General features: G+C 47.1%; 1 protein-coding gene across 3 annotated transcripts in view; it reads right to left on the reverse strand.

Annotated features, from left to right (window-relative positions):
* TIMELESS (timeless circadian regulator) overlaps positions 1-12,788 on the reverse strand; it is a 247,444-nt gene that overhangs the window by 164,681 nt on the left and 69,975 nt on the right. For all 3 annotated transcript variants that reach the window (XM_088473110.1, XM_088473108.1, XM_088473107.1), the window contains exon 11: positions 11,607-11,783. In XM_088473110.1, coding sequence (XP_088329236.1) covers positions 11,607-11,783 — 177 coding nt within the window. The remainder of the gene's footprint in view (positions 1-11,606; positions 11,784-12,788) is intronic.

A 12,788-nucleotide genomic window follows, 5' to 3' on the forward strand; every position in this document is an offset into this window, starting at 1 on the left:
CTGCAATGGATTTCAAATATACTTATGTCAGCTACAGTTATCAAGGAACAGTTCACCAGGACCTTGCAGCAACACTGTTTAAATACAGAAACATCAAAAATGACATAACTAATTATATGAGATTCCAGTTAGGTTGTAAACCATACTTGCCAAATAGAATAGAAACAGCAAATCACTGCACTGGGTTTATATATCATACTAATAGTCCAAAATAATCCCCAACACAATATATTGTATATACAGTATGTTTATACAAGTTATCATGAACTGAAATAGTTATGAAGTCCTAGTTATGTTTGTACAGTATAACTGGTGTGGTGCACCCAAAATAGATGTTCATTATAAACACAAAAGAGGAAATGCTATCTGCAGCGGAGCACTAGTAAGGGGCTCACTCAAGTTGGATGTAGATATTTCAAAAGGTTTAGACAATAAAACTTCTAATAATATATGAATACAGAAGTGAAATATAAAACATAGCTAAAAATATTTAAGCAAACTAACAGTAGTGATTTTGTAATTTATGGGAAAAAAACAATAATGAATCAAACGCGCGTGCGCCCACACAGGTGGTTATCGTGGAGCAATTGTTGCTAAGATGCAATTGCCGTGGAGAGGTTTCGTCCAAAGTTATTCAATAGTAGTTGCAGTCAAGAGGGGAGTCAATTATCCGTAGGTTGTACTGCTCAGCCACAATTCCCGGGTAAATTGACCGGAGCTATTCAATTACCGTAGAAACAAGTGCATAACCAGTGTCTAGCACCTAGGTAGCTAGCTGAATCTCCCCCAAAGTGTCTTAATATAATTGGGTTCACATGAGTGATCTGGTCAGGTATTTAAACTAACAGAGGAGCATCTTCTGGATGGAAGAAGTGTTTGTTGAGAAAAAAAAAAAAAAAATCAAGAGATATGGTAGAACATCTAATAGGTGAAAGAATCCGCACTGAAATTACAAATATAATCGCTATATAGAAAACCAAAAATAATGGTCATTCATACAATATATTCTTTATTTGATGACCCTCTTATTGGTGGTGCACCCAAAGAATTTGTGTAATACACATAGAAAAATTGTTGCAAGAGACAACACAAGACAAAAACTTGCTTTTTGGGGCACTCTTGAAAAAATAATAATTATTATCAAAAAGTAAATGATAGATAAAATATGAGATATGGTAAGAACTTACCTTAGTTATCTCTATTTCTACGAAATCCATAGGATTCCACAGGATACCTTGGGGTATAGGTGTGACGTCAGTCATCGGGCACCATAGAGTTAAGCTTTCAGCCTCCCAGGATGCACTAGGGTCCCCCTCCTATACCCCGCCCCCGAGCCAAGGCACCTCAGTTACGTACCAAGCCATAGGCCGGAGGAGGAGAAGGAAGAGAGAGAAAGAAGATCTGGATACACACAAGAATCACACTCTCACCAGGGGGAGACGGGAAAACCGGTGACCAGACCAAAGCCCATCTGCAGCACAGGTGCGACAGAGCGGGAGTCCTGTGGAACCCTATGGACTGCGTAGAAATAGAGATAACAAAGGTAAGTTCTTACCATATCTCATATTTTCTACTTCAGGGTCCATAGGGTATCCACAGGATACCTTGGGGATGTCCCAAAGCAGTATCCTTTAAGGGTGGGGACGCTCCTGTGCTGAAAGGAGAATCCGCCGGCTGAAGGAAGCATCCTGAGAGGCGAAGGTGTCAAACCTGTAATACCTCACGAAGGTATGGACAGAGGACCACGTAGCAGCCTTGCAGATGTGGACTGCAGAGGCACCACGTCGAGCTGCCCACGAAGGACCCACAGACCTAGTGGAATGAGCCTTCAAAGAAGGAAGAACCGGCAGACCTTCATGAAGATAAGCTTCAGAAATAGCCATACGGATCCAGGCTGCCAAAGTTTGCTTTGAAGCAGGCCAACCCTTTTTACGGAAGCCATAGAGGACAAACAAGGCGTCCGACTTCCTAAATGAAGAAGTGCGGTCAATATAAGTCCTTAAGGCCCGCACAACATCCAAAGTGGCCTCACCCACTGAAAGACCAGGCGAGTTAAGGCCGGAACAACGATTTCCTCGTTAACATGAAACTGGGAAACAACTTTGGGAAGAAATTCGGCCGAGTGCGGAGCACTGCCCTGTTCCCATGAAAAATCAAGAAAGGGGGTCTACAAGAAAGAGCCCCTAAATCAGAAACACGTCTGGCCGAAGCTATGGCCAGAAGGAAAACAGTCTTAGCTGTTAGCCATTTAAGATCCACTGAGCCCAGTGGTTCAAACGGCGGTCCCTGGAGAGCCCTCAGGACCACAGCCAAATCCCAAGGCGCCACAGGTGGAACAAAGGGCGGCTGAATGCGGAGAACACCTTGCATAAAGGTGCGCACATCCGGGATTGTAGCAATCCTACGGTGAAACCAGACAGGGCCGAAACCTGTACCTTCAAAGAAGCAAGGCGAAGCCCATGATCTAGTCCCGCTTGTAGGAAGGCGAGTATCCTAGACAGACGAAACTCCCGCGGTGCATAACCTCTCGGTCGACACCACTGGAAGAACGTATGCAACGCGCGATGGTATATTCTCGTGGAAGACTGTTTCCGAGCTCGTAACATGGTACGCACAACAGAGCTGGAAAACCCCCTGGACCTCAACATGGCTGTCTCAACAGCCACGCCGTCAAAGACAGCAGAGTCAGGTCTGGGTGAAGGCAAGGACCCTGCGACAGAAGGTCCGGTCGTAGCGGCAACCGCAGAGGACTGTCCACGGACAGACTCTGAAGGTCTGAGAACCAGTGCCGTCTGGGCCACGCGGGAGCTATCAACAGGAGCGTCCCTCCTTCCTGTTTGAATTTCCGGATTACCCGTGGAAGAAGGGAGACCGGAGGGAACAGGTATGCGAACCGGAACGTCCACCGGACGGACAGAGCATCCACCAGAGACGCCTCTTCGTCTCTTGTGCGAGACCCGTACACCGGCAACTTGTTGTTGTGCCGGGACGCCATGAGGTCGCTCTCTGGAAGACCCCACCTGTCCACCAGCAGTTGAAAAACGTCCGGGTGCAGGGACCATTCCCCCGGATGAACGTCCTGGCGACTTAGAAAGTCCGCCTCCCAATTTAGCACTCCCGGGATGAAGACCGCTGATATGGCCGGAAGATTGCGCTCCGCCCATACCAGGATCCGAGACACCTCTACGAGAGCCGCCCGACTTCGGGTTCCTCCTTGCCTGTTTATGTAGGCCACGGTGGTAGCGTTGTCCGACTGGACCTGCACCGGGCGACCCTGGAGAACCCGATGTGCCTGCTGGAGATCATTGCATACCGCACGGAGTTCCAAGATATTTATTGGAAGCTCCGCTTCTGTCGGCGACCACCTGCCCTGGAACAAGTGTGGACCCGAAACTGCTCCCCAGCCCCGAAGACTGGCGTCCATTGTCAACAGGACCCAATTTGGTACCCAGAACGGACGTCCCTTGCTGAGATGGGTCGTCTGCAACCACCAGGCAAGGGACAGGCGAACCTCCGGGGTGAGCACTATCGTCTGGGACTTTAGAGACTGAGGCAGCCAGTTCCACTTGGACAGGATCAGGTGCTGCAGAGGTCTGGAGTGAAACTGGGCATATTCCACCATGTCGAACACCGACACCATGGAGCCCAGTAACCTCATCGCCGAGTGTAGAGACACCCGGCGGCTGTGCAGACAACTGCGCACCCTCGACTGTAAAGCAGAGATCTTTTCCCCCGTCACAAAGATCCTTTGCTGTCCCGAGTCCAATAAGGCTCCGAGGTGCAGAATCCGCCAAGACGGGATTAGAGTGGACTTCTGCCAGTTTATTGACCAGCCGTGCCGTTACAGTAGCGCAATGGTCAGGTCCAAGTGGCGTAGAAGGAGCTCCGGAGATCCTGCCACTAATAAAAGGTCGTCCAAGTACGGCAACATGCGGACTCCCTGCAGCCGCAGAGAAGCCGCCATGACCGCCATCACCTTGGTGAACACACGCGGTGCTGTCGCCAGGCCAAAAGGTAACGCCCGAAACTGAAACTGGTCGCTGCGGATTGCAAACCAGAGGAACTGTTGATGGCGCAAAAGAATAGGGACATGCAGGTAAGCGTCCTGTATGTCCAATGACACCATGTAGTCCCCAGGTTCCAGCGCCAGAATGATAGACCGTAGGGTCTCCATCCGAAACTTCGGTACCCTCAAAGACCTGTTGAGTGCTTTGAGGTTGAGAATCGGACGATACGACCCATTGGGTTTCTGCACCAAAAAAAGATTGGAATAGAAACCCTGGCCCCTCTGGGAGAATGGAACAGGCACTATAACTCCAGCCTGGAGCATAGTGTGAAAGACCTTCCGCAGCTCCGTGGCCTTGTTCCGGTCTGATGGTAGACCCGTGGTGAAGAATCGAGCCAGGGGTCTGTGCCGGAAAGAGAGGGCGTACCCGTGGGAGACCACCTCGAGAACCCAAGTGTCTGTCGTGGTGACCGACCAACACCGGGCGAACTGCAGCAGGCGGCCTCCCACTTTGGGATCCCCCAAAGGGAGGCCCGGACCGTCAGGCCGCAGGCTTGTCATCTGGCTTAGGGGTCGGACGTCTGGTACTCCATGCCTGCTTCCGGGGCTTGGCCGATTTCTTGGGACCAGCCTGTTGGGGAAAAGACTATGGTTTGGGCCTGCCCTGGGCCCTATAAGACCGAAAGGACGATGGTCCTGAACCAGAAGGAACATCGGCCGAGGGGAGACATGCCGATTTGGCTGCCGCCAGCGTGGCCACAATCTTGTCCAGATCTGGACCGAAGAGAACTTCTCCGTTAAAGGGCAACGCCTCCAAACCCTTTTTGGAATCAGCGTCCGCCTTCCAGGATTGCAACCACAAGGTGCGACGAGCAGCAACCGCTGCTGAAGAAATTCGAGACACCAGGGTACTAATGTATAAGGCCGCCTCGTTGATATAAGTGGCCGAATCTCGGAGATTACCAATCAACTCCGTCTGTTCGACTGTGGCGTCACCCTTCACATCCTTAAAAAAGGCATACTTGGATTTAGCAGCTGGGGGAACTTTGTCCTCAATCACCAAGGCTGTGCGGACTGCCCGAATAAGTCCAGGAATATACACCTTGGACCTAGCGTCAGCGTCCTTAGTATGGAGAGGTTCCTGATCGTAAGGATCCAGAATCTCCCCATCATCAGACGTCCCCTCGTCATCCTCATAAGGAGCCGACAGACGCCACCGGCCGTTTATGTGGCCGCATCACAGCCTCCCCCTGCAACACATCAGACAAGTGCTGTACAGAACTCGTCAGGGAGTTAACCCACGCCGGCCCCTGAGAAACCGGGAGAGGGGAAATAGGGAGACTGCGGGGTACCACCAATTGTCTTGGGAAACCCTGCATGGGTGACTACACCACTGACTGCTGGGACAAACCCATCTGCGTAAACGCGGGCTGCGGAGCTAACTGGCCCACTAAGGTTGTAAGCGCCTGAGCGAAACAAGCCCAGGGCGGCTCCTGTACCGGTGCTGTAACCGTAATAGGTCGCGCCATTGACAAACACTGCCGGCAGAGGCCCTCCGCGCTACCCTCCCCCTCCGCTAAAGGTACTTTACACGTAGTACACTGTAGCCGGAGAGGAAAATCACTTTCAGAAATGATGGTACTAAGTATGTGACCCCTCTCACCAATTGTATTTTAAAGATGCGAGAGACCACCCTGCAGCACCGCACCGCAAGGGCTTAGCAGAAAGAACAGGGACAGTAATAAAGCTGACAGTCAGAAAGAAGATACAGGCAGCAGCGCTAGCACAGTCACATACAATGCAAAGAAAATCAATTCCTGCACTAACCAGCGCTGATCACTCAACTACGCAGACACAGAGTCTGGTAGGACACAGCGCTGCATACACAGACCTGACCACAGCGGAGGAGAGGTATGCGGGGGGACCCAGACCACGGTGGCTCCGTCCAGGCTTCCAGCAGCGTTCACCATGCGTTCAGGAAGATGGCCGCCGAGGAGCAGAGAGGAGGCTGGCCTGGGGGAGAGGGCTGCCACAGGACCAGTCAGCAGTGTGCAGAGAGGGCTGTGTGCAGCGGGGGAGGCGCTGGCTGTGAGACAGGGAAGGCGCGCTCCCCTGGCATGCATTTAACCCCCGGGACGCCGCAGCGCTACCGCTCTGCTGCGGTCCGCTGTCCCAGGGGGGTAGTGGAAGCGCAGGTTACATACCTGGCTCCACGCTGCAGCCAGTCCCCAGGGAGCCCCCTGCCTGGGGACTCTGGACCATGTAACAGCGGGGACCCACCGCGGGACCCCGCTGCTTACCTTGCTGTCCCCCTTGATTCCGGCCATGGTCCGGAACATCTGGGGTCACCGCTAGCTGTGACCCCAGATGCTCACCAGCATCCCCGGATCGGTACCGGCGTTCTGGTACCGGCGGGGGTGTAGGGAAGACAGCATGGACGTCAGGACTGACTGTCCATGCTGTACATTCAGATGTGCAGCCACAGCTGCATGCAGGAAAACTTCAGGGGCTCTTCTTAGCCCTCACTCCAACAGGTGCACCCGACTCCGGCCGGGCACCAAACTAAACTGGGGTGCCTTGGCTTGGGGGCGGGGTATAGGAGGGGGACTCTAGTGCATCCTGGGAGGCTGAAAGCTTAACTCTATGGTGTCCGATGACTGACGTCACACCTATACCCCAAGGTATCCTGTGGATACCCTATGGACCCTGAAGTAGAAAATGTAACCTTTATTATATTTCCTCTAAAAAAATGGTGATATTGATACTCTAATATTAAGACGAATGACAATACATAAAACAATAAGACATCACAGATGATATATAAAAGGCGAAAATTTTTAAAATCAAAATGCTTGCTTCAATAGAGCCTGAGGAAAAAGATAAATACATATATTGAAATCTAATATGTTTAAATCCTCAGGACTAAACCACTCCACAAACGCTAATAAAGACCTCTTAAATATGACACAATAAATATAATGATAGGAATAAGTATACACATGTGTCAATACAATATACTGAAGCCAAAATAGCCTCTCTGGAAGCATAGATAAGTACATAAATAGACGGATGAAACATCTAAATCACATATATAACTGCAATAGCATCACATAACCTCATTTGTCAGGGGATCCTGGCTAGAAATGAGGATACACTTAGGATGCCAGTACAGTATATGTAGAAACAAAGATATTCCTTTGGACAAATATTGGAATAAGCCAATTTGATTGAATAGTATCTGTCCTCAAAGGGATTTCTAATGAGCATATGCAAAGGTCAATCTAATGCATGTGGTTACTGAGAAATTAATAGACAAATAGTAGGGCAACAGAAATGAAGTAATAACCTAATGGAAGAAATAAATGATATGATCACCCATCCCCATTATAACATATCTTGTAAATTCAACAATAGATGCAAAAATTATATTGAGACACAGTCACATATGAGATGTAATAGGGAGTTATATACTGAGTATATGTAGCAGTGAGTGAAAGCAGTAAGATCTAGGGTGACAAGAATAGCGACTGACCAATTCTGCTGTCCCTAGTCAATAATCAAACAAGGGATGAGAGATAGGAGAGATCGCTGACCCTGGAAGAAACAGAAGCACTTCTGCTTTCTGGGAATTCAGCCCTGTCTTATTCCTGTTACTTGCAGGAAAAGACACTGGTATCCACCCAAATGAGAGAGCGCTATGAGGGAAAGTATAGGAGGGTACCTGTGGCCAGTGATCCCTGTTAAGAGAGGTTTGCTGGAGTGGTATGTGTGTGTCAGCTGCTGGCCATGCAGCTGAACGGGAGGACGCGTGTTTCGCCTGTGGCTTGGTCACCTGAAAAGTGGTCAGTGAGCGTCTCATATACAGAGGTGGGCGGAGCGACCCAGGCGCGCAAAACTTCCATAGCCCGGTGTCTGAGTCAGGGGAGGGGCTTCCGGGGTGAGAGCTTACCACCCCTATGCTACACAACCAAATGGGAACGCTGGCCTCACAGCTCCAGAAAGTGTCTTAAGCTTGTCCCCTGCATCAGGCAATATGGCCCCTGTGGTTTAGTAAGGCAGCAGACAGAACCGGGCCCTCACTGCAGCGGATTCCAATACGTCTCCCACGCCAGAAGCAAGGACTGCCTCGCTCAGTTCCGCGTAAACGGGGAATCACTTACCTAACTTCCCCGTGCTCTGGTTGCAGCCCAGGTCGCGGCCTATCAGCTAGCAAGCTCCCCTGACAAAATCAACAGACCACACAGGTTACTGGTGTTGCCAAGACGGCAGGGGTAGATAGAGTCGCAGCACGTGTCTTAAGACGCCCGGCTGCTAAACTCAAAATAAAAATAAAAAAATTAAAAAAAAACTTGAGACTGCCTAAACAGCCCAGTCTGTTATAATGGTGCGTCTCCTGCAGCACCAAACTAAAAAAACTGGGAGAACCTGTGGCCAGAGGCGGGGTATGTATGGAGAAGGACCCAGTGCATCCTGGGACCGGAAAGCGTTGATTGTTTGCCTGGTTTCCTCCAAACCACATATTACCCCAAGGTAGTTGCTGTGGACCCTAGGGATCCAGAAGAAGAAAACTACATTTCTTTTTCCGAATGGATTGGGCAGAGAAAAAAAAGACCTATACAGAAGATTTGCTTGGGAATTTTATATCAGATACATACCATGACCTACATTTTTTAAAGTCTATGGCATGCTACTTGGTATCAACTGACTTGTTGGAGACGATCCACCTATTTATTTATAGAGGGGAAGGGGATGCAGATACTCTGTATGCCATATCATCTAATCCTGATTCCAGGAATGGCAGAAGTCAAGGCTCTCTCAAGTATAGAATCCACCTCAAACACAAGATATAAGTATTTCAAACTCTATAATAGCTATGTGCAACACGAGTTTTCCGGCTTTTAACATTGTTTGCACCAGTTCTTCTGAAAAAACATTTAATCTTAAAAGATCCTGGCTTCAATAGCCATGTTGTTAAAGCCAGCCGAGGAGGGGCCTGTAAGACAAAGGACCTTGAGACAGTAGGCCTGGTCTTAGGAGGGAGATGCCAACTGCTAGTCAGAAAACCAACTTTTTTTGGCCAATTTGGAGCGACAGTATTAAGATCACTGGAATCTTTTCTCTATTTCAACACTTGAGGAAGCCTTGAAAGTGGTGCATAGAAGTAGGCCAACTTCAATCACCAGTCAACGTTCATTGCATCTTCTATGGACACTAAAAATCACTGGCTCTTGAAATGAACCTGGGTACATTTAATTCCATAAAAACTTGAGGCACCGTTGCCAGACCAAAATTCAAAGCCCAGATATGAAAATGGGTGTCTTGGATTGCAAGCTTTCGTAGGGAATGATGACCTTCCGAAATAGGTATGTATCAGTGGCGTAAATTCATCCCAGACGCAAGTTATAATTTGGTGCCCCCCCATCACAGCCGCTGACACTGTAATGTAGCAATTCGCATGCAGACAGGCTATAGGTAGACGAAGGCAGCAGCTAATGGTCTGACATGGAGCTCTCCACTAGTGTATGGTGGCTTCTCAGGTGCAGGGAAGGGGTGCCATGTATTGGGCGGCCATGACGGTACTCTCCGGGTACATAGTTACAGCCCTAAGTGGGGTGAATATGTTGTGGACAATGGAGGAGGTGCCCCTTCAGAGCTGGAGCCCGGCGGCAGGCGCCTCCATTGTCTCCCATAGTTCTGCCCCTGGTATGTATAGATGTGCATCGTGTAGGTTGATCAGCGATTAATATGATGTGCCATTTATTACTAATTTTAAACAACTATCTTGAATCCAACTACTTGACATCTGGTGTCTAAATATTTTAGATTTAAATTTGACCGATGTTTTTTTCTGGCTTCTGTATGAGAAAGAGAAACCCTGCTTCCTTTGTTCTGCTGGTACTGGAGTATTGATTTGTGAAGAGACTTGTTGCTATGGCCTGTTTGAGAGCTAGACACTTCTCTTTTTGTTTGGAAGACTGGTGTGGAAAAAAAATATTGTGGAGGGGACAGTCTAAAAATGTATCCCTTCTCCATAGCTCCATTACCAACATGTCTGTAGAGGAGGCTTTCCATTTGTCATGGAACAACAAATGTTGGGCTGCCACAACAGTTAGAGCTGGGCAGGTAAACACATTGTCATACAGTTTGCTTCTTTGCAGGTTTAGTAGCCTGCCGTTTGTTTGCTTCTTCTTGTACAAGAGGAAGGCTGAGCTTTGTGGTTTCTGATAACCAATGTCGACTTGTTGATGAAATTGATCAAATGGTAGCCTCACGAAGATAATCAGAAACTGTATTAATTAGCTCAACAAAGGAAATAAGACTACACTTTGGACGGTCTGACAGTATTCTCTCTAAAAGACCATTTCTCCAGAGCTTTCAAAACCCATGATGACGGCAGAGGTCTAAGTGCTGTGCCTACTGCCAAGTAAAAAGCTTTTAAAATGTGGTCACACTTATGATTCAGATGGATCTTATAAACAAGCCACCTTTTATTAGAAGTTGGTAGCCTTGGGTAGTCTGTCGCCAATATATCAACTCAAAGAGACTATTAGACCTTTCTGCTGGTGGTAAAGAATGTGGTATAAGGTACTTCTTATCTGGTTGCAGCCAAGGTTCTGCTACTATCTCATATAACTGAGCTGAAGAAGGAAATTAGTAGTTCTCCTCAATTTGTTATGCTGAAAGTTATCAGTGGAAGAATGAGAGCCTCTCTCATCAACTATAGCTAAAATTTTATGAACTGCAGAAGATCCTCTGTGTACCAGATCCCAGTCACCTTGTATTTCTCCCTCCTCTTTGGGATAATTCAGTCAGAATTGCCGGATGCTACATGCGTAATTTAGAAACCTGTGTAATCTTTCTAAAGAAGAAAATTGAGTGTCAAAAAACTTAGAGCAGATCACTCCAGTGATCTTGAACAAGGAGGGTTCTTTGCAAAAACCCTCAGAAGCCAACCCAGCTTGTTCCACCAAACGAGTAATAGCTGTTGAAGCTGAAAGGGAAGTCTGAGGGATTACACATTGAGCCACAATTATTTTTGTCAGATCCACCATAAACTGAACCATACTGTAGAACTGGATCTTTATCAAGCAGTCTCAAATCTACCAGACACATAACATGGCCCTCCCCCTCACAAGGCACGCATCAGGCATTAGGGTCCATTAGACAACTTTGAAAATCAGAGCAGGTGAAATAGAAAACCATTTTGCCTCCCCAGACTTAGGCCAAGTTATTCCCTTTCTTAAGTATGTAATAAGATAAACCAAACGCAACGATAGTGTACAATTAGAAATATGTACAGATATTAAACAATTAACGTATTTCAAAGTATAAAGCTGTACAATAAAAACTTTGTATAATATACAATTTCTTTGAGTAACGTGTGTAGTATGTACAATTACAAATATACATACACACAGACATTTCGTTATATGAAAGATAAGAAAGATGGGAGGCACTCAGAGGACTTCAGTAAGATATATAATCTTATTAAATTAGTTATTTTCAACACACAAAAAAAAACATATTTGCTCATTTCAATGTAATCATACATACCAAACTAGCTGGAGAAAGGCAACTTCACAATGTGATCAAACCTCACCTTTACAATGTACATGAGACGGTTGTAGCAGCTTTCCAGGAAGTCTATGCAAAACTCCTTCAGGAACAGGCGGACGTTGAGGGCAGATCGACGGCGGGTCTCTGTATCCTTGGCTTGTTGCTTCCTTTTTGGGACTCTCTTCACTTCTTTTCCAATATCAGGAGTATAATTCTTAAACTGTTAATCAAAGAAAGTCTTAAAAAGGAAACATTTTACTTCTGTCACATGTTCAGGCAAAAGGATAAAAAAAATCAACCCTTAACAATTATCTAGAAAAAACATGGGTCTATTAAAACCACAACCTGTAAAACAGATGACCAGACATACAGATGTCTTTGCTCATCTAGGCTCACGCAGCGCGATATGCCTGGCCTTGAGTAAGCCGCAAGGTCACGTGCAACTCTGCTAGCACTGGGCATCTTTTTTTGCAAAGTGCATCCAAGGCGCAATGCGATGTGACTGGGACGCACCAGGAGACTGTGCTGATTAATTTGACATGCTCCACTTGCATATCTGTGTGCGAATGAGTCTGTAATTGGAACTTAGTGTGAAGAAAAGCTGTGGTCATTGCATCGTAGCACTTCGCATGCTTATTGCAGTGTTGCATATCAAATTAATCAGCATTGCTACTTAGACGCATTTTTGGCAAAAAAAAAAAAAGCCAAAAAGACGCCCAGCACTAGCAGTCTCACGGGACCAGTTGTGCTGAGAGGTGCTCTTTGGTGCGAGTGCAGCAAAGACAAGTGAGGACACACCTGTATGTCGTTAAATATAATGGAGCGTACACACGGTCAGATTTGTCAGACTTGTCAGATTTGTCAGATGAACGACTGAACGATTTGAACGATTTTACCAAAGTTTTGAACGATTGAACGATTTTTGACTGCATTAAAATGAATGGAATCGTCCAAGTCTGACTGCAAACCCATCAGATGTCAGATATCGTTATCTGACAAACGGGAACGCGCATCGTTGATCGTCCATCGTTCAGGCATGTCAGATATGTCAGATTTTCCTTCAGATATGAACGACTGAACGATTTTTAAATCGTTATCGTTCATATCTGAAGGAAAAATCTGACCGTGTGTATGCACCATAAGATGATGGTAAAAGGGATTTTGAGAGTGACCAGGTACTTCACTATCCTGAAAAAAAAAATTTTAATCTATTTCTCCAAGCCCC

The sequence above is a fragment of the Taudactylus pleione genome, unplaced genomic scaffold, assembly GCF_031769625.1.
Source record: "Taudactylus pleione unplaced genomic scaffold, aTauple2 ptg000130l, whole genome shotgun sequence".
In the NCBI taxonomy this organism is placed as follows: Eukaryota; Metazoa; Chordata; class Amphibia; order Anura; family Myobatrachidae; genus Taudactylus; species Taudactylus pleione.